Below are 26,124 nucleotides of genomic sequence, written 5' to 3'. Positions count from 1 at the left end.
TTAGTGTCTGAGACTGTAGGTACAAAACAATTTCGGATGCAAAAGATAAACTGAGAGGAGATGAGAGAGTCTATAGAGAGAATCTATAAACAAAGACAAAAGGCTTTAGATTAAAAATCTTCAAGAACTGCAGCTCAATAACAGACAAAATACCAAGAAATCACACACACACACACACACACACACGACTGGACTTTAAAACCATTGTTTGTACCTTTAGTGACAATAATGGACCTCTATCGAACCCATTTTTCTGAGAGTGTATTACATCAGAGCCATGGAATCCTAGAATCATTATAAAAGAAAAACTAAACAACATGACTGAAGAATCAATTAAACATATAAGTATGAACAAGTCTTAAAGCCTGCTCACTTTAATAAAGCATCATTTTAAACTCTCTACAGGATATTACTTTCATCATATGGTTTGTGTAAACAGGGCACTACACTGACCTCTCTATTGAGGAGACTCCATTTTGAAACTGCTAGAACTCACCTGATCAACAGAGTCATCACTGACCATCAGTTTCTCCCTCTGCGCATGCGTGAGAGTGTGTGTCCCAGTGGAGTCCAGACTAATGATGCTGTCAGTGGAAGGTCTGGCGTATTTCAGGTCACTCTTTCTGGAGTCAGTGGTTCTACAAACCTCATAATTATACACATGCTGTAAAGTTCCTGTGCCTCCTACGTCTGCGTAAAGCGGGGGATAATATGGAATCACCGGCAGATTGGCCCCGGATTTGTAAAACATCCGCTCCCGTCTCCATCTGTAGCATTTGACGGACAGTATGGCTATGATGGACACGATGAAGAGGAAGGACACCACGGCCAAGGCCAAGACCAGATAGAAAGTCAGGTCGTCGTTGTAGTCCTTGTCGTGCACAGGGTCCGGGAACTCCGAGAGCACTTCAGGGAAAGTGTCGGCCACCGCCACGTTAATATTGACCGTAGCTGAGCGAGAGGGCTGCCCGTTGTCCTCCACTACAACAGTGAGCTTCTGTTTCACAGCGTCTTTATCGCTCACTTGGCGGACAGTTCTTATTTCTCCATTCTGTGCGCCCACTTCAAACAGCGCCCTGTCTGTGGCCTTCTGCAGTTTATATGAGAGCCAGGCGTTCTGTCCAGAGTCCACATCAACAGCCACCACTTTAGTCACCAGATAGCCCACATCTGCTGAGCGAGGCACCATCTCAGCCAGCACAGAGCCAGCAGTCTGGACCGGGTACAGAACCTGAGGGGCGTTGTCGTTCTGGTCCTGGACCACTATCTTCACACTCACATTGCTACCGAGAGGGGGGCTCCCTCCGTCCTGAGCTCTGACGCGGAACCGGAAGTCCTTGATCTGCTCGTAGTCGAAGGAGCGCACCGCGTGGACAGCGCCGCTATCTGCACTGACCGATACGTAAGAGGAGACGGACACTCCGTTCACCGACGAGTCCTCCAGCATGTAGGAGACACGCGCGTTCTGCTTCCAGTCTGCGTCTCGGGCTTGGACTGTGAATATGGAGAGGCCCGGAGCGTTATTTTCTGGAATGGAGGCCTCATATGAGCTCCTCTCAAAAACAGGCGCGTTATCGTTTACATCTGAGATCTGTAATGAGAGAGTGACGCTGCTGGAGAGAGACGGAGAGCCTTCATCAGCGCAGACCACACTGATGTTGTACACACTCTCCCTCTCTCGGTCTAATTCACTGGCTGTGACTAAACTATAAAAGTCACTAGATGTAGACTGAATGGTGAAGGGTATCATTTCACTAATCTGACAGTGGACTTGTCCATTCCTGTCAGAGTCTGGATCATTAGCACTGATTATTGCTATCACCGTGTCAGGAGGCGAGTCCTCCAGTATGCTGCTGGACTTCGACATCACTGTTATCATCGGTTTATTATCATTTACATCTATAACGTCTAACATTATTTTACTTGAGTCAGAGAGTCCACCATTATCGGTTGCTTCTATATCAATTTGGAAATGCTTAGATGTTTCATAATCAATGTCTCCAATCAGAGTCACTACACCGTTTTCATCGATATGAAACATCTCAGACATCCTGTCTATGTTATTGGAAATTGAATAACTCACATGGCCATTGGACGCTTTGTCTTGATCAGAAGCACTAACTGAAAGTACTGATGTGCCTTTGGGGGAATTTTCTGTTATAACGGCTTTATATAAGGGTTTAGTAAAAACAGGGGCGTTATCATTGGCATCTAACACAGTGATATGGATCTGTACTGTTCCAGACATCACCGGCTCTCCACCATCTACCGCCGTTAATAACAACGACATGTTTTCCTGCTTTTCTCGATCTAACGGTTTCTGTAAAACCATTTCTACCGTTTTGCTTCCGTCAGCCTGGTTACCGGTCTTCAGGTTAAAATGATCAGTCGGTGTTAATATATAACTCTGGAGGCCATTTATTCCAATGTCTGCATCGACTGCTTTTTCTAAAACGAATTTTGAGCCCACGACGGCAGATTCGCTTATCTCAAAGCGTTTCTCCGTTCTCATAAAACGAGGGGCGTTGTCGTTAATGTCCGTCACCTCAACCGTGATCCTGTAGAGCTCTATAGGGTTCTCCAGAATGATCTGCAAATGCAAAGCGCAAGGCGTTGTCTGTCTGCACAGCGCTTCTCGGTCTACTCTCTCTTTGATGAGCAGCACTCCCCGCTCTTTATTCAGGTCAATGTACTCGCCGGTATCACCGCTAAACACACGAGCTTTACCCGCTCTCAGTCTCTTTAAATCTAAGCCCAAATCCTGCGCTATGTTCCCGACTAAAGCTCCTTTCTGCATCTCCTCAGGAATGGAGTAACTGACCTGTCCGCGCGCTGGACTCAGAGAGAGGACCCACACAAACAGCAGGACTGTCCGCGCCATTGTTCTCCCCGACATTTCCCTCTGCGACACGAACTGGAGAATAACTGAGTAATCCACAGAATCGCGAGGTAAATCCACTCTTTCACAATTAAAGCCTTTATGCGGCAAGGTGCTTTGATGATGTCCGCTACAAAGATGAAGAACTGGGTGTTTTTTCTCGGAGCTGATGTCGACCTTCTCCTCTCTGCTCTCCGCTCGTGTCTCTTTCTCTTTCTAACGCACTGAAGTCAAGTGGGTGGTTCTGCTGTTTATTTCTACAAAACCTTGACCAACAGCGGCCCTCTGAGCCCAGCAGCCGGAACTACACACAGACAACACCACATCCAAACACTCACGAGCAGGTTTAGGAACTCAACGATATAAAAATATACGTATGACACAAATGGCCTGAGCGCAGAGACTGTGTAATTATGAGAAGTGTTTAATAAAACAGAAGCGTGAATGTACATGCGGAAAAAACCCCATCAAGAGTCACTTCAGCACCATGGACAGAGGAAAAATCCAACGAGATATGGACAGTGCCTATACTAGTCTTTCCTTTCTCAGCTATGATTATTTTCTTTAACAAATATTTGAACAGGGAAAGTTGTGAAAAAAAATTAAGAGATATTAGTTCACTGGCAAAATAAGAGATCTACAAACCGAGAAGAGATTTATGTGAAGTATGAATACAAATGGACTGACAATGTTTTGAAATGTGCTCAAATATTTGAAAATCAAACTCATTCAAATAGATATTAAATACGTTAGAAATAATTACACCATTAATTGTAATATATAACAGCTTAAAAAACATATACAGCTTAAAAAGAGATGCTAATAAAGAGTCTAACTGTATTTAGTGTGTTTCTAGACGCTGAAGTTCAGATTACACTTTGAGGAGGGATGTAAAAACATTTTTTTAAATTTAGCATTTAATTAAAATTCTGTTTTTTTGTGTTTTTTTATTTATTTATTTATTTTTTTGTTTGCTTGGTTTTTTTGGTGTACTTATAGTCGAGGACAATTGTTATTTTTTCATTTTTTATTTTCTCGTGGTAAATTCGTTCTACTATGTTTCTGTACTTTATACTTTATAAAATCAAAACCTACTGTATTTTATTTTGGTATATTCCGTTTAAATTTAATAAAGTCTATATTAAATAAAATGAAAAATACCTTTTTAATATTGTTAATACCAGGAGTTATAAATATAAACGTTGTGCATATTATAACTTAAGCATAAAACTGTAAGAAAGCTCAATAAAACTCAGCAAACCACGATGAACAATAAAGATCATGAGAACCTCACCTGATGATCAGAATCAACGCTCAGTTTCTCCCTCTGCGCATGCGTGAGAGTGTGTGTTCCGGTGGAGTCCAGACTAATGATGCTGTCAGTGGAAGGTCTGGCGTATTTCAGGTCACTCTTTCTGGAGTCAGTGGTTCTACAAACCTCATAATTATACACATGCTGTAAAGTTCCTGTGCCTCCTACGTCTGCGTAAAGCGGGGGATAATATGGAATCACCGGCAGATTGGCCCCGGATTTGTAAAACATCCGCTCCCGTCTCCATCTGTAGCATTTGACGGACAGTATGGCTATGATGGACACGATGAAGAGGAAGGACACCACGGCCAAGGCCAAGACCAGATAGAAAGTCAGGTCGTCGTTGTAGTCCTTGTCGTGCGCAGGGTCCGGGAACTCCGAGAGCACTTCAGGGAAAGTGTCGGCCACCGCCACGTTAATATTGACAGTAGCTGAGCGAGAGGGCTGCCCGTTGTCCTCCACTACAACAGTGAGCTTCTGTTTCACAGCGTCTTTATCGCTCACTTGGCGGACAGTTCTTATTTCTCCATTCTGTGCGCCCACTTCAAACAGCGCCCTGTCTGTGGCCTTCTGCAGTTTATATGAGAGCCAGGCGTTCTGTCCAGAGTCCACATCAACAGCCACCACTTTAGTCACCAGATAGCCCACATCTGCTGAGCGAGGCACCATCTCAGCCAGCACAGAGCCAGCAGTCTGGACCGGGTACAGAACCTGAGGGGCGTTGTCGTTCTGGTCCTGGACCACTATCTTCACACTCACATTGCTACTGAGAGGGGGGCTCCCTCCGTCCTGAGCTCTGACGCGGAACCGGAAGTCCTTGATCTGCTCGTAGTCGAAGGAGCGCACCGCGTGGACAGCGCCGCTATCTGCACTGACCGATACGTAAGAGGAGACGGACACTCCGTTCACCGACGAGTCCTCCAGCATGTAGGAGACACGCGCGTTCTGCTTCCAGTCTGCGTCTCGGGCTTGGACTGTGAATATGGAGAGGCCCGGAGCGTTATTTTCTGGAATGGAGGCCTCATATGAGCTCCTCTCAAAAACAGGCGCGTTATCATTTACATCTGAGATCTGTAAGGAGAGAGTGACGCTGCTGGAGAGAGACGGAGAGCCTTCATCAGCGCAGACCACACTGATGTTGTACACACTCTCCCTCTCTCGGTCTAAATCACTGGCTGTGACCAAACTGAAGAAGTTGTTTGTGGTTGATTTTAAAGTAAAGGGAATACTCTCATCCAAAAAGCACTGAACCTTTCCGTTTTCCCCGGAGTCTGGATCTTGAACGTTAATCATTGTAACTACTGTCTCTGGCTTAGAATCCTCCGCTATTGTATTTATTTTAGACATAATGCTTATAGACGGGCTGTTATCGTTAACGTCAAATACATCAACTATAATTTTACAGGAGTCCGTGAGCCCCCCGCTATCACTGGCTTGGACACGTATCTCATAATGATGCGCTGTTTCATAGTCGATGTTTCCAATTACTGTAACTTGGCCACTGTCTTCGTTTATATTAAAAATCTGACGGACACCATCTTGTGTGTTCGTAATTGAATATTCTATTACACTGTTAGAGCCCTCATCGGAATCAGAGGCACTCACTGCAGTGATAACTGATCCTTTGGGAGCATTTTCTCTAACGTTAGCTTTATACACGGACTGTGTGAAGACAGGGGCGTTGTCATTTGCGTCTAATACCGTTATATGGATCTTTATAGTTCCAGACAACTGAGGATCGCCTCCGTCAACTGCAGTTAACACCAAAGACATATGCTCTTCTCTTTCTCGATCTAATGGCTTCTGTAAAACCATCTCAACATTTTGTCCTCCCCTTGGCTGGTCCTTAAATTTGAGGACAAAATGATCAGTTGGTACCAGTGAATAGCTTTTCAAGTCGTTAATACCAACATCAAGATCTACTGCAGGCTCTAAGGTAAACTTAACTCCGGTAATAGTGGATTCACTGATTTTATAATAAATTTCCTCTTTCTCGAAGCTCGGTGCGTTGTCGTTAATGTCCAGCACTTCAACCGTGACGCTGTAAAACTCCATAGGGTTCTCCAGAATGATCTGGAAATGCAGAGCACAAGGCGTTGTCTGTCTGCACAGCGCTTCTCGGTCTATTCTCTCTCTGATGAGCAGCACTCCCCGCTCTTTATTCAGCTCGATGTACTCCGCGCTGTCTCCGGTATAAATACGAGCTTTACCCGCTCTCAGTCTCTTTAAATCTAAGCCCAAATCCTGCGCTATGTTCCCGACTAAAGCTCCTTTCTGCATCTCCTCAGGAATGGAGTAACTGACCTGTCCGCGCGCTGGACTCAGAGAGAGGACCCACACAAACAGCAGGACTGTCCGCGCCATTGTTCTCCCCGACATTTCCCTCTGCGACACGACCACAGATCCACTGCTACAGCGAGTCACACCAGAATCCAAACCCACGCCGCGTTCAGATCCAAAAATATTCAGAAACAAAATAATTTCAGGAAAACGACGTTGAAGATCTCAAAAACGGCCCTTTCAAAATACAAAATACATATCTCCACAGTTAGTGATCTGCTTCTGTCTCAAACGCTCTCAGTAATCTCTCTCTCTCTCTCTCTCTCTAAACAAAGCTAATGGGAGTGGAAATCGAAGACAGTCACAGCTTATGCTCAAAACACAAGACAACAGCGGCACTTTGAGTTCAGAATGATGTACTACACTGAATATTAAAAGAAAGCACTAAGTCTATTGTGTTTTACCAGGTGGTGAAGATTTTTAAAGAATAAATCAAGGATAAAATATGAAATGAATAAACAAACAGAATATAACTAAAGAACAATATTTCAACATGAAACGTTCATCAGAATTTTACCTCAGAGTAATGACGGTACAGACAATCATGGTTAATAAAGCTTGTGGCGTCATAAAGGAACCAATTATCAAAGCACGACTTTATACGTCCAGTTCAGAACCATGGACAGTAACAACAGGTCAATATCCACTCAGTCACAAAAACAGCTCATGAGAACAACTCAGAGGACAGTTTAGGGTTTTAAATGTGATTAAATGAACAGTGCCAGTTAAAATACCTCTCTCTCTCTCTCTCTCTCTCTCTCTCTCTCATACACACACACACACACACTCTCTCTCTCTCTCTCTCTCTCTCTCTCACTCATACACAGAACTTGCTCTGTTATTAAAAACTCACTTCTGTTTCAGAATCTGAGAGTTTCATATTAAAATGTAAGCACATTATAAAAATATGAAAACTTCAGTTATTTTAAAAAAAGCCAACCTGTAAAAGTTAATCAGACTCTCTCACTCACACAGACACTTCAGTTCAAAGAGTGAATCATGAACACGGCTAAGACTCACCAACACTTTCATGCATTTGGCAACCACCACTAAGTAGACTCTAATGCATTTGTAGAAGCTGGAACACAAACTCCAACTGTACACCAAGCCCCTTTGTATTTCTCTCTGGATAAAAGGATCTTACACGTGTAAACAGAAGTACTAAACAGTGGGTCAAATATGAAATATTGTGTAAAAAGCTCCACATCTGTTTCAAGGGTGGAAAGGTACATAATGGAAATAGATCCTGTTGTCCTGCACTGGCATGTTTTAAACTAAATGTACAGTCAGTGTAAATGTCCTTTAAATTCTCTTCTCCAAATGAACACTTAATATCAGTCATTGTTAATTACAGAAATGAATAAAACATTAAATATTTGTGGTTGACATGGGGTTTATGGAATCAATTCAACTTAAATATTTACAATTAAAATAAATTATGTCCAAGTAGCTTCCTGAATTATAAAAGGATGAAGATTTATTCCAGAGGGTCCCCCAACAGAGAAGGTACCACCACAAGAAAAGTAAGAATGCAGATGTTTCATTCTCACATGGTGATATTTCCTAACTCGATAACACAATCTAGTTCACACAGTGTGATAGGAGAGCTTTGCATATCAGCATTCATGTACATGGAAACGAAAAAGTCAGCTGTACGTACTTCGTAGACAACAATGTGTTACATAATTTCAGTACCGCAAACAACTCTCCACTGAGCATCATACTCCACATTAGGCCTAACCCATGTGCAAGAAGGGAATTAAAACCAGTGACAATATTTGAAGTAAATAATTTAATTAGGAACAAATAATAATAATAAAAACACCAAATATCTCACCTGATCTTCAGAATCAATGCTCAGTTTCCCCCTCTGCGCATGCGTGAGAGTGTGTGTTCCAGTGGAGTCCAGACTAATGATGCTGTCAGTGGAAGGTCTGGCGTATTTCAGGTCACTCTTTCTGGAGTCAGTGGTTCTACAAACCTCATAATTATACACATGCTGTAAAGTTCCTGTGCCTCCTACGTCTGCGTAAAGCGGGGGATAATATGGAATCACCGGCAGATTGGCCCCGGATTTGTAAAACATCCGCCCCCGTCTCCATCTGTAGCATTTGACGGACAGTATGGCTATGATGGACACGATGAAGAGGAAGGACACCACGGCCAAGGCCAAGACCAGATAGAAAGTCAGGTCGTCGTTGTAGTCCTTGTCGTGCGCAGGGTCCGGGAACTCCGAGAGCACTTCAGGGAAAGTGTCGGCCACCGCCACGTTAATATTGACCGTTGCTGAGCGAGAGGGCTGCCCGTTGTCCTCCACTACAACAGTGAGCTTCTGTTTCACAGCGTCTTTATCGCTCACTTGGCGGACAGTTCTTATTTCTCCATTCTGTGCGCCCACTTCAAACAGCGCCCTGTCTGTGGCCTTCTGCAGTTTATATGAGAGCCAGGCGTTCTGTCCAGAGTCCACATCAACAGCCACCACTTTAGTCACCAGATAGCCCACATCTGCTGAGCGAGGCACCATCTCAGCCAGCACAGAGCCAGCAGTCTGGACCGGGTACAGAACCTGAGGGGCGTTGTCGTTCTGGTCCTGGACCACTATCTTCACACTCACATTGCTACTGAGAGGGGGGCTCCCTCCGTCCTGAGCTCTGACGCGGAACCGGAAGTCCTTGATCTGCTCGTAGTCGAAGGAGCGCACCGCGTGGACAGCGCCGCTATCTGCACTGACCGATACGTAAGAGGAGACGGACACTCCGTTCACCGACGAGTCCTCCAGCATGTAGGAGACACGCGCGTTCTGCTTCCAGTCTGCGTCTCGGGCTTGGACTGTGAATATGGAGAGGCCCGGAGCGTTATTTTCTGGAATGGAGGCCTCATATGAGCTCCTCTCAAAAACAGGCGCGTTATCATTTACATCTGAGATCTGTAAGGAGAGAGTGACGCTGCTGGAGAGAGACGGAGAGCCTTCATCAGCGCAGACCACACTGATGTTGTACACACTCTCCCTCTCTCGGTCTAATTCACTGGCTGTGACTAAACTGTAAAACCCTGGAGCCGTGGATTTGATTGCAAACGGGATGCTGTCACTGATAGTACACGATACCTGTCCATTTTCTCCTGAATCTCGGTCGTTGACGCTCATCATTGCTATGACTGTATTTGACAAGGAATTTTCTGGAACTGCATTTGATCTCGATATTAAATTAATTACTGGGCTGTTGTCATTGACATCAATCACATCTACAATAATTTTGCTGGAGTCAGACAGTCCACCACTGTCAATGGCCTCGATATCGATTTGGTAATTGGTTGCTATTTCATAGTCGATTTGCCCAATCAAACACACCTCACCGTTTTCATTTATGTTAAACATTTCAGAGACTGCGTCAGTATTCGAGATCAAATAACTAACGTGACCGTTTGGTCCTTTGTCTGCGTCAGAGGCACTAACCCTGGTCAAAGATGACCCTTTAGCAGAGTTCTCGGTTATAACAGCTTTATAAACTGGTTTTGTAAAAACAGGGGCATTATCATTTACATCAAGGACAGTAATAAATATCTGAACGGTTCCAGACATCTGTGGCTCGCCGCCATCTATAGCAGTTAATAACAACGACATATTCTCCTGCTTTTCACGATCCAGTGGTTTTTGTAAAACCATTTCTACCTTCTTAGTGCCATCTATCTGACTATCAAGCTTCAGTTTAAAGTGGTCAGTTGGTGTTAGAATGTACCTCTGCAGTCCATTAAGTCCTATGTCCGCGTCCATCGCTTTCTCCAAAACAAATTTGGATCCAATAACGGCAGACTCGCTTATCTCAAACCGTTTCTCGTTGTTTTTAAAGCTCGGAGCGTTATCATTTGTGTCTGTAATTTCAACCGTCACCCTGAAAAGCTCGATTGGATTTTCTAACGTGATCTGGAAATGCAGAGCACAAGGCGTTGTCTGTCTGCACAGCGCTTCTCGGTCTATTCTCTCTCTGATGAGCAGCACTCCCCGCTCTTTATTCAGCTCGATGTACTCCGCGCTGTCTCCGGTATAAATACGAGCTTTACCCGCTCTCAGTCTCTTTAAATCTAAGCCCAAATCCTGCGCTATGTTCCCGACTAAAGCTCCTTTCTGCATCTCCTCAGGAATGGAGTAACTGATCTGTCCGCGCGCTGGACTCAGAGAGAGGACCCACACAAACAGCAGGACTGTCCGCGCCATTGTTCTCCCGATATATTTCTGGATGAAAGCCCTGGCCACAAGATGGATATTTAACACTGAGAGATTGAAATCCAAAGCAGTTTCTGATCAACAATTTACACAACAACAAAACAAGCTCGTGGATATTTCCTCAAAAAAAGAAATCAGATCTGCATTTCTCCGTGTATTTCCCCGTCACTCCTTTCCGACTGTGTTCCCCTCTCTCGGAAACACTGAAAATGGAAGTCCAGCCTCTGACTGATATCTGCATTTAAATCACCACACGCTATCCAACAGCGGCACACTGAGTCCAACAAGGTAAACTACACAAATATTAAACCCACAGAAACTTTCATTTGAGAGCTTCTCATCTGTTTTTTAAGTTTTTCCCTCAAGCTTTTCTACGTGAGGTGATATTAAATACAACAAGAACACGAAGAACAATCTTAATAACAAATAAAATACATGAACTGAAACGACGAGAGCATTCATTTTTTCGTTTATAAATAAATAAATTGTGCTGCTGGTTGAAGCACAGCTAGTGAAAAATACTACACTCTATGGACACTCAGCTATAACGAAAATTAAACACTTAAGCAAATGTTTTTATTAATATGAATTGTATAAAATACTTTTAAATAATGAAATAAAAACTATTCATGCCAGGAGATGCTGTGTATTAAACACGTGGTGTAATGTAAGCTACCTCAACGACTAATTAAATAAATTTCAGCACCATGGTCAGCGAGACTTGAACTCAATGCCGAAATGTTAATTATATAAGTAATACATGATTATGGGGGGAGGAAAAAACTTTAACATCACTCAAATGACAGTACAATTCACGTTTTTTAAAAAGCAGTAACCATCGTAGCTCACCTGATCATCAGAATCAACGCTCAGTTTCCCCCTCTGCGCATGCGTGAGAGTGTGTGTTCCAGTGGAGTCCAGACTAATGATGCTGTCAGTGGAAGGTCTGGCATATTTCAGGTCACTCTTTCTGGAGTCAGTGGTTCTACAAACCTCATAATTATACACATGCTGTAAAGTTCCTGTGCCTCCTACGTCTGCGTAAAGCGGGGGATAATATGGAATCACCGGCAGATTGGCCCCGGATTTGTAAAACATCCGCTCCCGTCTCCATCTGTAGCATTTGACGGACAGTATGGCTATGATGGACACGATGAAGAGGAAGGACACCACGGCCAAGGCCAAGACCAGATAGAAAGTCAGGTCGTCGTTGTAGTCCTTGTCGTGCGCAGGGTCCGGGAACTCCGAGAGCACTTCAGGGAAAGTGTCGGCCACCGCCACGTTAATATTGACCGTAGCTGAGCGAGAGGGCTGCCCGTTGTCCTCCACTACAACAGTGAGCTTCTGTTTCACAGCGTCTTTATCGCTCACTTGGCGGACAGTTCTTATTTCTCCATTCTGTGCGCCCACTTCAAACAGCGCCCTGTCTGTGGCCTTCTGCAGTTTATATGAGAGCCAGGCGTTCTGTCCAGAGTCCACATCAACAGCCACCACTTTAGTCACCAGATAGCCCACATCTGCTGAGCGAGGCACCATCTCAGCCAGCACAGAGCCAGCAGTCTGGACCGGGTACAGAACCTGAGGGGCGTTGTCGTTCTGGTCCTGGACCACTATCTTCACACTCACATTGCTACTGAGAGGGGGGCTCCCTCCGTCCTGAGCTCTGACGCGGAACCGGAAGTCCTTGATCTGCTCGTAGTCGAAGGAGCGCACCGCGTGGACAGCGCCGTTATCTGCACTGACCGATACGTAAGAGGAGACGGACACTCCGTTCACCGACGAGTCCTCCAGCATGTAGGAGACACGCGCGTTCTGCTTCCAGTCTGCGTCTCGGGCTTGGACTGTGAATATGGAGAGGCCCGGAGCGTTATTTTCTGGAATGGAGGCCTCATATGAGCTCCTCTCAAAAACAGGCGCGTTATCATTTACATCTGAGATCTGTAAGGAGAGAGTGACGCTGCTGGAGAGAGACGGAGAGCCTTCATCAGCGCAGACCACACTGATGTTGTACACACTCTCCCTCTCTCGGTCTAAATCACTATCGGTCACTATACTGTAAAACCCATCAGATGAGGAATGGATGACAAATGGAATGTTTTCATTCAGTTCACATCTAACGAGGCCGTTTTCGTTTTTATCCGCGTCCTGTATGTTCATCATCGCCACAACGGTTCCTGGACTTACATTTTCAGAAATCTGACTGGATTTGGACATGATGCTGATTACAGGTTCATTGTCGTTCTTATCAATTACATCAATTATGACTTTACAGGAGTCTGTGTGACCACCGTGGTCCCTGGCTTCGATTATAATTTGATACTGTTTATTTTTTTCATAATCCACGTTTCCAATTAACTTTAATACACCGTCATATTGACCAATTTCAAATATGTCAGATACACCTTTAGACGAGGCCGACAGTGAATATATAACGAGGCTATTCGATCCTTCATCGGCATCAGATGCGCTAACTGTGGTTAAAACTGTCCCCTTTGGAGCATTTTCCTCCAAACTGCTTTTATAATCCGTTTCACTACAAATCGGGGCATTATCGTTTGCGTCTAAAACCTTGATCAGTATTTGTATTGTCCCAGACAATTGAGGCTGCCCTCCGTCAAAAGCTGTTAGCGTCAAAGTAATATAATCCTGCTTCTCTCGATCCAGATGTTTATCTAAAACCAGTTCCACTCTCATACTACCATCGGGTAAATTATGCGTTTTTAATCCGAAATTATCAGTCGGTTTTAAACTGTAGCTCTGAAGACCATTTACACCAACGTCACTATCCACAGCAGCCTCCAGAGCAAACTTTGCACCAGAGAGAGCGGACTCACTTATCTCAAAATTCATCTCATTCACTGCGAAAACAGGCGCGTTATCATTCACATCCGTGATTTCTAACGTCACCCTGAACAGCTCCATAGGGTTCTCCAGAATGATCTGGAAATGCAGAGCACAAGGCGTTGTCTGTCTGCACAGCGCTTCTCGGTCTATTCTCTCTCTGATGAGGAGCACTCCCCGCTCTTTATTCAGCTCGATGTACTCCGCGCTGTCTCCGGTATAAATACGAGCTTTACCCGCTCTCAGTCTCTTTAAATCTAAGCCCAAATCCTGCGCTATGTTCCCGACTAAAGCTCCTTTCTGCATCTCCTCAGGAATGGAGTAACTGACCTGTCCGCGCGCTGGACTCAGAGAGAGGACCCACACAAACAGCAGGACTGTCCGCGCCATTGTTCTCCCCGACATTACCCTCTGCGACACGACGCGACAGAAAAAAAAACACTGGATTATTCCAGAAAGATCAGAAAGATAGGTCCAGGACAGAGTGAAGAGAGCAGTGTCCAAAGCGGTAAAAACAAAAGTGGACGCTTTCACTTCTGAAAGAAAGAGACACGCAAAATCCAGCTCGCCTTCTTTGTCTGTTTCCTCACTGCGTATAAAACGAACAGAACTGCCACAAATCCGCCCAGTAATTTTCAATCCACAAGTCAATAGCGGCACACTGAGTCCGAAACTATGAACTGCACACACTTCAGAATCCCAGGGAGAAGCGTGTCATAGAAAACAAAGGAGGATTTGTAATGAAGCTGCTGTGAAGAGACCGAGTGTTGTAGAAATGCACAAGAAAATAGATTAAAAAAAAGTGGTGGCAGAAATGTAAATGTCAAATCCATAGAACTAAACTGTTAATTTGTCTTTGAGGGATTATTATCTGAATACTTTGCCTAATTCAGATCATGCAAATTCAATGCCATTTTTCCCAGTGAGTTCAAAGAAGCCTCGTGTTCTCCAGCTCCATATCCATAGCAACGTCTGTTCTAACTGCAAAGTTTGTGGTTCTAAATATGACAAAGTATGAAATCATCAGGACAAACCATATTATCTGTTATACTGACAATGGAACTGGACCGTCTTGCTTTTACCTCAGGATTGTTACTAAAACCAGCATGTGCTCATACAACAACAGCATAAACAGAAGGCAGCGAAAGTAGCAACATCAGGAACCAAATTATCAATCACATTAAATTAACCTAAAACTATTCTCCAATATCAAATTATTTTATAGTAAAATAAAATTATCAGCAAATACAAAACAAACATTTTTAAAACCAGCGTTTAAGCACCATGGTCAGCAACCATTATTCAGTCCTCTAATATCATGAAAAGAACAAAGAATTTCTGCATTAAAACTCCCATTTTACAAATGAATTATACTTTATTTATCAGTGACAAACTAATGAAACCAATGATCTCACCTGATCAACAGAGTCATCACTGACCATCAGTTTCTCCCTCTGCGCATGCGTGAGAGTGTGTGTCCCAGTGGAGTCCAGACTAATGATGCTGTCAGTGGAAGGTCTGGCGTATTTCAGGTCACTCTTTCTGGAGTCAGTGGTTCTACAAACCTCATAATTATACACATGCTGTAAAGTTCCTGTGCCTCCTACGTCTGCGTAAAGCGGGGGATAATATGGAATCACCGGCAGATTGGCCCCGGATTTGTAAAACATCCGCTCCCGTCTCCATCTGTAGCATTTGACGGACAGTATGGCTATGATGGACACGATGAAGAGGAAGGACACCACGGCCAAGGCCAAGACAAGATAAAAAGTCAGGTCGTCGTTGTAGTCCTTGTCGTGCGCAGGGTCCGGGAACTCCGAGAGCACTTCGGGGAAAGTGTCGGCCACCGCCACGTTAATATTGACCATAGCTGAGCGAGAGGGCTGCCCGTTGTCCTCCACTACAACAGTGAGCTTCTGTTTCACAGCGTCTTTATCGCTCACTTGGCGGACAGTTCTTATTTCTCCATTCTGTGCGCCCACTTCAAACAGCGCCCTGTCTGTGGCCTTCTGCAGTTTATATGAGAGCCAGGCGTTCTGTCCAGAGTCCACATCAACAGCCACCACTTTAGTCACCAGATAGCCCACATCTGCTGAGCGAGGCACCATCTCAGCCAGCACAGAGCCAGCAGTCTGGACCGGGTACAGAACCTGAGGGGCGTTGTCGTTCTGGTCCTGGATTAAGATGCTGACTGTGGCGTTGCTGCTTAAAGGAGGGGAGCCTCCATCTTGAGCTTTGACTGTAAATCTGATCTGTTTCATTTGTTCATAATCAAATGGTCGAAGTGCATGGATTGCACCGGTTTCAGAGTTGACAGATATATAATGGGACACTGGATCGTCACCAATGTGTGTCTCATGCAGAAAATAAGAAACTCTGGCATTTTGATTGGAGTCTGGATCCTGAGCATGAACGGTGAGTACAGATGTGCCAGGAGAGTTATTCTCCAGGACTGTAGTATAATACACGATCTGATCAAACACTGGAGGGTTGTCATTAATGTCAGAAACTCTCAGATGCAATGTTTTGGCAGTGGAGAGAGGTGGTGAGCCACTGTCTGTCGCTGTAACAGAAATATTATATTCAGCCTTTGTCTCTCGGTCGAGCAGTGCATCTGTCACAAGTGTGTAGTAATTAGCTAAAGTAGATTTAATTCTGAATGGGAGTCTTTCATCTAAAGTACACGTGATCTGCCCATTTCTCCCAGAGTCAGCATCTTTCACATTGATTATGGCTATGGTGGTGTCTAGAGGCGAATCCTCAGATAGAGGACTGGAGAAAGACATGACATTAATGACAGGAGTGTTATCATTCACATCAAAAACCTCTATTATCACTTTACTGCTGTCTGTCAGCCCGCCCTGGTCTTTAACCTCCACTCTGATTTCATAACGCTTGTCCTTTTCAAAATCAATATTCCCTGCGACAGATATGACCCCAGAGTGTCCGTCAATACGAAAGAGTTCTGACAAATGTTCTTTAAGATTGGAAAACGAATAAGAAACCTCACCATTGGAACCGCTATCTGCATCGGTTGCGTTCACTGTGGTGATATACGTTCCGACAGCTGCGTTTTCCATCACAGTAGCTTTGTAAGTGGTCTGATTGAATACGGGCGCGTTATCATTCGCGTCTAACACGGTAACATCTATGTTCACGGTGCCCGACCTCTGCGGATTTCCACCGTCCACAGCGATGAGCTTCAGGGAGATCTGAGGGTTCTCTTCCCGGTCTAAAGCCTTCTGCAGCACCATTTCTGCGTATTTACTGCCGTCGGGGTTAGAGTGTTGTTTTATCACGAAATTGTCGTTCTTCGTCAGGATATAATTCTGCAAAGCGTTAATTCCCACATCCGGGTCCTCCGCTGAGGCTAAAACAAAGCGCGAGCCCAGCGTAGCAGACTCGCTGATCTCGAAGCTGATCTGCTTCTTTGAGAATGTGGGAGAGTTATCGTTTATATCAGTGATTTCCACGGTTATCTGGTGCAGCTCCATCGGGTTCTCCAGAATGATCTCGAAACTGAAGCTACAGGGCGTGATCTCCCCACACAGCTGCTCCCGGTCTATCCTCTCCTTCACCACCAGAATCCCTTTGTCTGTTTTCAGCTCTGCGTACCGAGTGCTCTCTTCCCCCACGATGCGCGCGCGCCCTGTCCGTAGTCTTTTCAAATCCAAACCAAGGTCCTGCGCCACATTCCCAATCACAGAGCCTTGTTTCATCTCCTCCGGAACAGAGTAGCGGATTTGACCGTGAACGGTATGAAAGGAAAAGCACAAAAGAAACAACGCTATTTCCCACCTCATTACGTAGTCTAACCAGGAGACCATTTTGCAGCCTCTCAAATGCCTCTGGATGACGGTTTTCCAAAGATATTCCAAGGCACAACGATCAGTCAAACTGATTTAGAAACAGGATCGGAGAGGAAGAGATAGAAACTGAAATTGTTCGCGAAAAAAAGGCGAGAGCGTCTGAGCACTGCACTCAGCGACGACCGTTTCACACACTGCGCAGTAACAAGGAGGAGCCCTCTCAAACGAAACAAGGCTCAGAATTCGTTTCGTTGACCAACAGCGGCGCGCAGAGTCCAAAATAAAGAGCAGCACCACATTTAAAACACATTCCAAAAAGGGGAAGAGAAACGGCACAAAAAAGGGTGACAATCTGTCGCTGTCTCTGATCGTGGTGCTGAAGCTTCGAAAACAAATTTTACATACACAATCAAACACAGACGTCTGGGCTACAGGGTGTTCTGTTGATTTTGACAGTAAAAACTCATCTCTCTCTCTCTCTCTCTCAAACTGGCCGGCAAATATTTATAGGTTTTATTTCACTGTATTAAATTGAGCAGCTAAGCAGAGAAGTGCCATAAATACCTATTTTTTTTCATAAAGATGATGGTTTATGTCATTTTTACAAAAAAAAAAAAAAAATGACAAAACTATGATGATCTGCCAGAAATAAATGTAACAATAAATAAATCCTCAAAACTGAAATAATTCGCATTCTCTCTCAGGTCCGCAGTGAAAATGAAGTCCCTGGCTCCCCGTGGCTTTTGTAAAATGTATTTTCAGTATTATTTACTGATTAATAAATCATCACTGTCCATTTAAAAACTTTCATCTTCCAAAGTAGCATCGTTACAGGAGAAGGAAATAAAACTTACATTTAGCGGAAGTCAATTTAAAACTTTTTTTTTTCTTTTCATTTTAGAGCATTTCTATTGATCTATTATTTTATTTATTTATTCATTATTATTATTATTATTTATTATCAATTTTAGACAATGTGAGAGACAGTTCCCGTGTTCACATGAAGGAGTGAACTGAAAATGAACGTACATATTTTAATTAGAAAGCAACGAAATGTAATTATTGATATATATATATATAACATTATGTATTTTCCACTTTAGCAGACCCCGTGCCCCATAAAAAAAAACAAGTAAGATGACGGGGTGTGTCTAAACTATCGCGAACAATTCAGTCAGTAATATGTTACACCACTGTATCTGCAGTAAAATTCTAGACATATTTCACTGACCTCGACAGGTGAGTCAGATTCATTCAAAGAGTTCTTCTGAACTGGAGCCACCACCACGCTCTGACTCTGACTACAGGGTTCGACACATATTCAATTACTCTTTATGGAGTCAATAGTTCTGTAAGCGTCGTAATTACACAAGTGCTGCAAAGTCCCTCTACCAGCTTCTGTGTAACGCGGTGGATAAAATGGAGTAACCGGTGGATGTTCAAGAAAACTTAAATCGAGAACTGCTGCTCAACAACAGACAAAATTAAAAGAAACCACGAATACACTCACACACACAACTGGACTTTAAAACCATTTTTTTGACCTTTGTACCTTTAGCAATAATGCACCTCTGTTGAACCTATTTTTCTGAGTGTATCTGAGCCATGAAGCTAATCAGAGTCTGAGGAATCAATTAAAAAATATACCGATGAATAAAATCAAGTCTTAAAGCCTGCTCGCTTTCACAATGCATCATTTTAAACTCTCTGCAGGATATTACTTTCATCATATGGTTTTTGTAAACGGGGCACTACACTGAACTCTCTATTGAGGAGACTTTGCCTAATTCAGATCATGTAAATCCAATGCCATTTTTCCCAGTGAGTTCAAAGAAGGCTCGTGTTCTCCAGCTCCATATCCATAGCAACGTCTGTCCTAACTACAATGTTTGTGGTTCTAAATATGACAAAGTATGAAATAATCAGGACAAACCATATTATCTGTTATACTGACAATGGAACTGGACTGTCTTGCTTTTACCTCAGTATTGTTACTAAAACCAGCATGTGCTCATACAACAACAGCGAAAACAGAAAGCAGCGAAAGTGGCAACATCAGAAACCAAATTATCAATCACATTAAATTAACCTAAAACTATTCTCCAATATCAAATTATTTTATAGTAAAATATAATTATCAGCAAATACAAAACATTTTTAAAATCAGCGTTTAAGCACCATGGTCAGCAACCATTATTCAGTCCTCTAATATCATGAAAAGAACAAAGAATTTCTACATTAAAACTCCCATTTTACAAATAAATTATACTTTATTTATCAGTGACAAACCAATGATCTCACCTGATCAACAGAGTCATCACTGACCATCAATTTCCCCCTCTGCGCATGCGTGAGAGTGTGTCCCCCAGTGGAGTCCAGACTAATGATGCTGTCAGTGGAAGGTCTGGCGTATTTCAGGTCACTCTTTCTGGAGTCAGTGGTTCTACAAACCTCATAATTATACACATGCTGTAAAGTTCCTGTGCCTCCTACGTCTGCGTAAAGCGGGGGATAATATGGAATCACCGGCAGATTGGCCCCGGATTTGTAAAACATCCGCTCCCGTCTCCATCTGTAGCATTTGACGGACAGTATGGCTATGATGGACACGATGAAGAGGAAGGACACCACGGCCAAGGCCAAGACCAGATAGAAAGTCAGGTCGTCGTTGTAGTCCTTGTCGTGCGCAGGGTCCGGGAACTCCGAGAGCACTTCAGGGAAAGTGTCGGCCACCGCCACGTTAATATTGACCGTAGCTGAGCGAGAGGGCTGCCCGTTGTCCTCCACTACAACAGTGAGCTTCTGTTTCACAGCGTCTTTATCGCTCACTTGGCGGACAGTTCTTATTTCTCCATTCTGTGCGCCCACTTCAAACAGCGCCCTGTCTGTGGCCTTCTGCAGTTTATATGAGAGCCAGGCGTTCTGTCCAGAGTCCACATCAACAGCCACCACTTTAGTCACCAGATAGCCCACATCTGCTGAGCGAGGCACCATCTCAGCCAGCACAGAGCCAGCAGTCTGGACCGGGTACAGAACCTGAGGGGCGTTGTCGTTCTGGTCCTGGATTAAGATGTTGACTGTGGCGTTGCTGCTTAACGGAGGGGAGCCTCCATCTTGAGCTTTAACCACGAAGGCAAGCTGTTTAACCTGTTCATAGTCAAAAGAGCGAAGTGCGTATAATGCGCCAGTTTCAGCGTTAATGGACACTAGAGAGGACACAGGCGCTCCGGCAACTTGCTGCTCTTCTAGAAAATAAGAGACTCGTGCGTTCTGATGCCAGTCAGAGTCTGTGGCGCTGACAGTGAAAAGAGACGACCCTGGAGAGTTATTTTCTATGAGATGAACGGAGTAGATGGGCTTCTCGAACAGGGGAGCGTTATCATTAACGTCGGACACCGTGAGGCGCAAAGTGGCAGAGCTGGAGAGAGGAGGAGAACCTGAATCCGTGGCTGTTAGAATGATATTATATTCGGATACGGTTTCACGATCCAAAAGGGCGTCGGTGATTAAGTTATAATAATCTGATATTGAGGACTGTATCTGAAAAGGCACCCCTTTAGTAATGGAGCAGGTCACTCGACCGTTATCTTCCGAATCATAGTCTTTCATTTTGATGACGGCCACCGTTGTGCCCGGGGGAGCATCCTCTGATACAGTGCTGCTAAACGACATGATGGTGATAACTGGCGCGTTGTCGTTAACATCTATAACCTCGATGATTACCTTACTGGAGTCGGTTAGTCCTCCCTGGTCTTTTGCCTCCACTCTGATTTCATATCGTTTGTCTTTTTCATAATCAATCTGACCGAGAACGGACACGACGCCCGAGGTCTCGTCAATGCTGAACATGTCCGCGGCATTGCCTTTCAGCTTGGAGAAATAAAAGCTAACCTTGCCGTAAGAGCCGCTGTCCGCGTCAGTGGCATTCACGGTAGTGATATACGTACCTTTCTGCGCGCTTTCAATCACCGAAGCCCTGTATTCCGTCTGATTAAAAACCGGGACGTTGTCATTCGCGTCCAGCACTGTGACATCTATATTAACACTTCCGGATCTCTGAGGCTCCCCACCATCCACGGCGATGAGCTTCAGAGAGAAATAAGGGCGCTCCTCTCGGTCTAGAGCTTTCTGTATCACCATTTCCGCGAATTTGGTTCCGTCCGGATTGGCGTGCTCCTTTAAAACAAAATAATCGTTAGGAGTCAGAAAATAACTCTGCAGCGCGTTCAGGCCGACATCCGGGTCGTCTGCGCTCTCCAGCACAAAGCGCGAGCCCGGCAGAGCAGACTCGCTGATCTCGAATTTAAGATGGTCATTCTGAAACGTAGGAGGGTGGTCATTCACGTCCTTTATCTCTACAGTGACCCGGTGCAGCTCGATCGGGTTCTCCAGGATGATCTCAAAGCTGAAACTGCACGGTGTGACGTCGCCACACAGCTGCTCCCTGTCTATTCTCTCCTTCACCACCAGAATCCCTTTGTCTGTCTGTAGCTCCGCGTACTGCGTGTTCTCTCCCATCACGACGTGGGCTCGACCCGTCCGCAGCCTCTTTAAATCCAGCCCCAAATCCTGCGCCACGTTCCCGATCAGCGAGCCCTTCTTCATCTCCTCCGGAACCGAGTAGCGGATCTGTCCAATAACCGAGGTGCAAGACACAATGAAGAGAACAACATCCAGTCCACACCCGCGATGCCCGAGGAATGAGAAAAACATCCGGGCAGCCATGATTACATCCCAGAGAGAGAGCAGGCTTAGTCAGTTCACCACTCACTTTTCTCCTGTAAATTACCACTGCGCTATGGACTGTTACACAGCCTGGAAATGTCTCCCTCTCCTCTTCATCGCCCTGCGTCATACAGAGAAGGAAGGGTCTGGCACACAGAAAGACATAGGAGTGGCCAGACAAAAGATAAACGTGGATCAACAGCGGCGCTCAGAGTCTGAAACCAGAACACACTGCTGCAAATGAAAGACTGAAAGCTGCGCACAAAGGAATGGGAAAATCGGCCCAAGTGTCGGCCCTGTGATAAAACAGTGAAGCAACGTTGCACTTATAGGTTATGAGCCACTGCATGCTGTCAATATTAGTAATGACATCAACAGTAACAAAAAAGTAATATGAATACACTACTAATCATTGACTGTTACCAAAAATAAAATGTAGTGGCATTATACCATCATGGGGCTTGAGAAGATTATGCGCCCTAACAGATGTCTAACATTTAGATATACAACAACTACAAGAACAAGTATTATTATTATTATTATTATTATTATTATTATTATTATTATTATTATTTAAACATAATAACACGTTCCTTTATTAGAATATATTCAGTAATTGGTGTCATTAACTTTATTTCACGTGTCATTTCACATTCTTTCTCTAGTTTAAAAAAAATAAATAATATATATATATATATATGCATTATTATTATTAATATATTATATTACATTATATATTATATGAACTAATTTTATATTTTTATGTTTTATTATTTTCAATTTTGTAAAGCACTTTGAATTGCCCTTGTGTATGAAAAGTGCTATAAATAAATAATTACGAATATTATTAATATTTTACAAAACGCTGAGCAGAAATAAGCAACATATTAATCTGATTTTAAACAATAACATTCTACGAAGTTATTATATAGTATATGTACCAATTAGAGTTCTGTGCAAGAGTTCAACTGCCTCGGGTTTCTAACGACACGTAGATCATAACAAATCGCAACAAAATTAAGAAGGAAAACACCATCTAAAGTCCACTAAAGAAATCTAAACCTAAAGCGAGCCGCTCACTGATGTTCTAAGTGTCAATAAAAAACAGCACAAAAACACAGTACAGACCACATGGAAACCTTTTCAGCACCACGGACAACGCCTCGGGGACAACAACTATCACCGTAACTGAAGTGAATAACTCTTAAAGAGATTAATTAACGACTCACCAGTGTGCTGCTCGTATCAGTGACGTCAGTGTATCGCTCCTCCTGAGTTTCCGCTCCAGCTGCATCGACACTCATTAAACTCTGACTGCTGGGCCCTGCATATTTCACCCCGCTCTTTCTGGAGTCAGTGGTTCTGTACACTTCGTAATTATAAACATGTTGGAGTGTTCCGGTGCCCACGGAGTCCGCGTAGCGCGGGGGATAATACGGAATAACGGGGAGACTGGACTGATAATACAGCCGAGACTGCCTCCACCTGTAGATCTTAACTGACACTATAACAACCAAAGAGACGATGAAGAGGAAGGACACCACGGCCAAGGCCAAGACCAGATAGAAAGTCAGGTCGTCGTTGTAGTCCTTGTCGTGCGCAGGGTCCGGGAACTCCGAGAGCACTTCAGGGAAAGTGTCGGCCACCGCCACGTTAATATTGACCGTAGCTGAGCGAGAGGGCTGCCCGTTGTCCTCCACTACAACAGTGAGCTTCTGTTTCACAGCGTCTTTATCGCTCACTTGGCGGACAGTTCTTATTTCTCCATTCTGTGCGCCCACTTCAAACAGCGCCCTGTCTGTGGCCTTCTGCAGTTTATATGAGAGCCAGGCGTTCTGTCCAGAGTCCACATCAACAGCCACCACTTTAGTCACCAGATAGCCCACATCTGCTGAGCGAGGCACCATCTCAGCCAGCACAGAGCCAGCAGTCTGGACCGGGTACAGAACCTGATGGGCGTTGTCGTTCTGGTCCTGGACCACTATCTTCACACTCACATTGCTACTGAGAGGGGGGCTCCCTCCGTCCTGAGCTCGCACCTGTATTTTAAGCTCTTTAATTTGCTCATAATCAAAAGAGCGGACAGCGGAGAGCACCCCGTTATCAGAGTTAATGGAGAAATAGGATGACGCAGAGAAACCGCTAATTTCCGCATCTACAAGATAATAAGCAACGCGTGCGTTCTGTCCTTTATCAGCATCAGTGGCTTGGAGAGTGAGCACTGAAACCCCGGGGGAGTTATTTTCCGTGACGTGTGCAGTGTATTCGCTTTGTGTGAACCGGGGCGCGTTATCGTTTATATCTGTAATCTCTAGGAAGAGAGTTTTGGTGCTGGATAACGGTGGGTTGCCTTCGTCGGAGGCCGTCATGGTTAAGTTAAAGCTGGAGACCTTTTCTCGATCTAATGCCGCATCAGTGACCAGCGTGTAATATTTCCTCGGTGACGGGTTTATCGTAAATGGAACACGCGCGTCAATATTCAAATTAACCTTACCGTTCTTGCCGGAGTCTAAATCCTGGACACTTATCAAAGCTACCACAGTGCCCAGAGGAGAGTCCTCTTGGATTTTCCCCGAGAAAGATGTGATGGTAATGACAGGGCTGTTGTCATTCACATCCAAAACATCTATGATTAATTTACTGGTACCTGCGAGACCTCCGGGGTCTTTCGCCTGCAAATTAATCTCGTAATGTTGAATCGATTCATAGTCTAGATTACCAGCCAGTCTAATCTCACCGGAGCGTGCATCCACCTCGAAAACCTGCTGTGCATCTTCCATATTTGTAAATGAGTATGATACATTTCCATTGTGACCTTCATCGTCGTCAGTAGCGCTGATCCTAACAATCAGAGTCCCAACTGGTGTATTCTCTAAAACACTCGCTTTATACAGGGCTTCTGTGAACACAGGCACATTGTCATTAGCATCTAGGACTGTAATGTGCACCTTCACTGTTCCAGACCGCGGTGGATCTCCGCCATCCACAGCAGTCAGCACTAGCGAGTGTTCTTTGTGTTTCTCCCGGTCTAGAGGAGTCTGCAGCACCATTTCTGCGTATTTGCTGCCGTCAGCTCGACTGTGTTGTTTCAGTACTAAATTATCAGTCGGTTTTAAAGCGTAACTTTGAAGAGAATTCAAACCAACATCGGGATCTGACGCGGTGTCTAACGGGAAAAGTTAGTTATTCAGTACTTATCTCCAACAAACAGTCCAGGCTTCATCTCTTCAGGAATAGAGTAGCGGATCTGGCCGCTCGCGCTGCCCAGCAGACACAAAAGGAGGACGGAGATCCGAGTTTCCAGATTCAGATATGAGCCTGCCATTAAGGCGTCTCCTTTAATGCTCCCCATCTCGTCCACTGCGCAGTCCTCCCGTAACGTCCGCAACGCGTTTATCTTCAAACCCTGAAATTCCTGATATTTTTACGCAGTCAGTTTTAAAGGCGTCTGCCGCCGCACCCCGTCTCCATTATGACTAAACGCGTTCTAGACTCAGCGTCACAAAGCCAGGCGTCGTCTCTGTAGACAACAGCACCGCTCAGAGTCCGAGCTGCAGTAAGACAACTTCACACACAGAGGATCAGGAGAACAGAGACACCCCGAATAGACCAGGATTAGTGTTTCATAAAACAATCAGACCTTTACCAACATTAGATCACAAGATTAGCGTGTGATTCTAAACAAAGGATTCACATAATGGTTTTTTGAACACAGATTCTGTCCAAAAATAAGACAACAATAAGGTCATAAATCAAATAAGAATATGATATTCTGCAATATAAAGCGGCAAAGTCCACTGCTGGGCAATACAACTGTCTACAGTGTATCACATACTGAATTTTTATACTGAAAAAGGACAACATATGACTGATGAACACAAAAAATGTTTGCTGTTTACGTTCAGAACAGTGGGGTAACCCCAACCACGTGGGGGTATGGGTATAAATATATATATATATATATAAACACATTATCAGATAAACGAGACAATGTGTA

At 44.3% G+C, this 26,124-nt stretch overlaps 7 protein-coding genes across 8 annotated transcripts in view; all 7 read right to left on the bottom strand.

Annotated features, from left to right (window-relative positions):
• LOC136695618 (protocadherin gamma-A11-like) overlaps window positions 1-3,097 on the bottom strand; it is a 104,427-nt gene extending 101,330 nt beyond the window's left edge. For both annotated transcript variants that reach the window (XM_066669799.1, XM_066669807.1), the window contains exon 1: window positions 497-3,097. In XM_066669799.1, the coding sequence (XP_066525896.1) occupies window positions 497-2,896 (2,400 nt within the window). In that variant the 5' untranslated portion in view covers window positions 2,897-3,097. The remainder of the gene's footprint in view (window positions 1-496) is intronic.
• LOC136694993 (protocadherin beta-16-like) lies at window positions 3,009-6,730 on the bottom strand. The gene is made up of 2 exons (XM_066668805.1): window positions 4,173-6,730; window positions 3,009-3,182 (listed from the first exon to the last, which is right to left on the bottom strand). The coding sequence occupies exons 1-2, from the start codon at window positions 6,567-6,569 to the stop codon at window positions 3,009-3,011; spliced, it is 2,571 nt and encodes an 856-aa protein (XP_066524902.1). The 5' UTR covers window positions 6,570-6,730.
• Window positions 6,731-7,379: 649 nt separating this feature from the next.
• On the bottom strand, window positions 7,380-10,743 carry LOC136694992 (protocadherin gamma-A11-like). The gene is made up of 2 exons (XM_066668804.1): window positions 8,368-10,743; window positions 7,380-7,397 (listed from the first exon to the last, which is right to left on the bottom strand). The coding sequence occupies exons 1-2, from the start codon at window positions 10,741-10,743 to the stop codon at window positions 7,380-7,382; spliced, it is 2,394 nt and encodes a 797-aa protein (XP_066524901.1).
• A 130-nt stretch (window positions 10,744-10,873) lies between these two features.
• On the bottom strand, window positions 10,874-14,063 carry LOC136694991 (protocadherin beta-16-like). Its single transcript, XM_066668803.1, has 2 exons — window positions 11,602-14,063; window positions 10,874-10,987 (listed from the first exon to the last, which is right to left on the bottom strand). The coding sequence occupies exons 1-2, from the start codon at window positions 13,996-13,998 to the stop codon at window positions 10,874-10,876; spliced, it is 2,511 nt and encodes an 836-aa protein (XP_066524900.1). The 5' UTR covers window positions 13,999-14,063.
• Window positions 14,064-14,240: 177 nt separating this feature from the next.
• LOC136694990 (protocadherin gamma-A4-like) lies at window positions 14,241-17,396 on the bottom strand. The gene is made up of 2 exons (XM_066668802.1): window positions 15,009-17,396; window positions 14,241-14,342 (listed from the first exon to the last, which is right to left on the bottom strand). The coding sequence occupies exons 1-2, from the start codon at window positions 17,394-17,396 to the stop codon at window positions 14,241-14,243; spliced, it is 2,490 nt and encodes an 829-aa protein (XP_066524899.1).
• Window positions 17,397-18,652: 1,256 nt separating this feature from the next.
• LOC136694989 (protocadherin gamma-A3-like) lies at window positions 18,653-22,130 on the bottom strand. Its single transcript, XM_066668801.1, has 2 exons — window positions 19,704-22,130; window positions 18,653-18,703 (listed from the first exon to the last, which is right to left on the bottom strand). Exons 1-2 carry the CDS (start codon window positions 22,125-22,127, stop codon window positions 18,653-18,655), a joined length of 2,475 nt encoding a protein of 824 aa, XP_066524898.1. The 5' UTR covers window positions 22,128-22,130.
• Window positions 22,131-22,240: 110 nt separating this feature from the next.
• On the bottom strand, window positions 22,241-25,479 carry LOC136694988 (protocadherin gamma-A10-like). The gene is made up of 3 exons (XM_066668799.1): window positions 25,322-25,479; window positions 23,357-25,205; window positions 22,241-22,273 (listed from the first exon to the last, which is right to left on the bottom strand). Exons 1-3 carry the CDS (start codon window positions 25,477-25,479, stop codon window positions 22,241-22,243), a joined length of 2,040 nt encoding a protein of 679 aa, XP_066524896.1.
• Window positions 25,480-26,124: the final 645 nt, after the last annotated feature.

Source organism: Hoplias malabaricus, chromosome 4, assembly GCF_029633855.1.
Source record: "Hoplias malabaricus isolate fHopMal1 chromosome 4, fHopMal1.hap1, whole genome shotgun sequence".
In the NCBI taxonomy this organism is placed as follows: Eukaryota; Metazoa; Chordata; class Actinopteri; order Characiformes; family Erythrinidae; genus Hoplias; species Hoplias malabaricus.
Note: the sequence above shows the minus strand (reverse complement) of the source record. Positions and strands in the feature narration are given on the sequence as shown.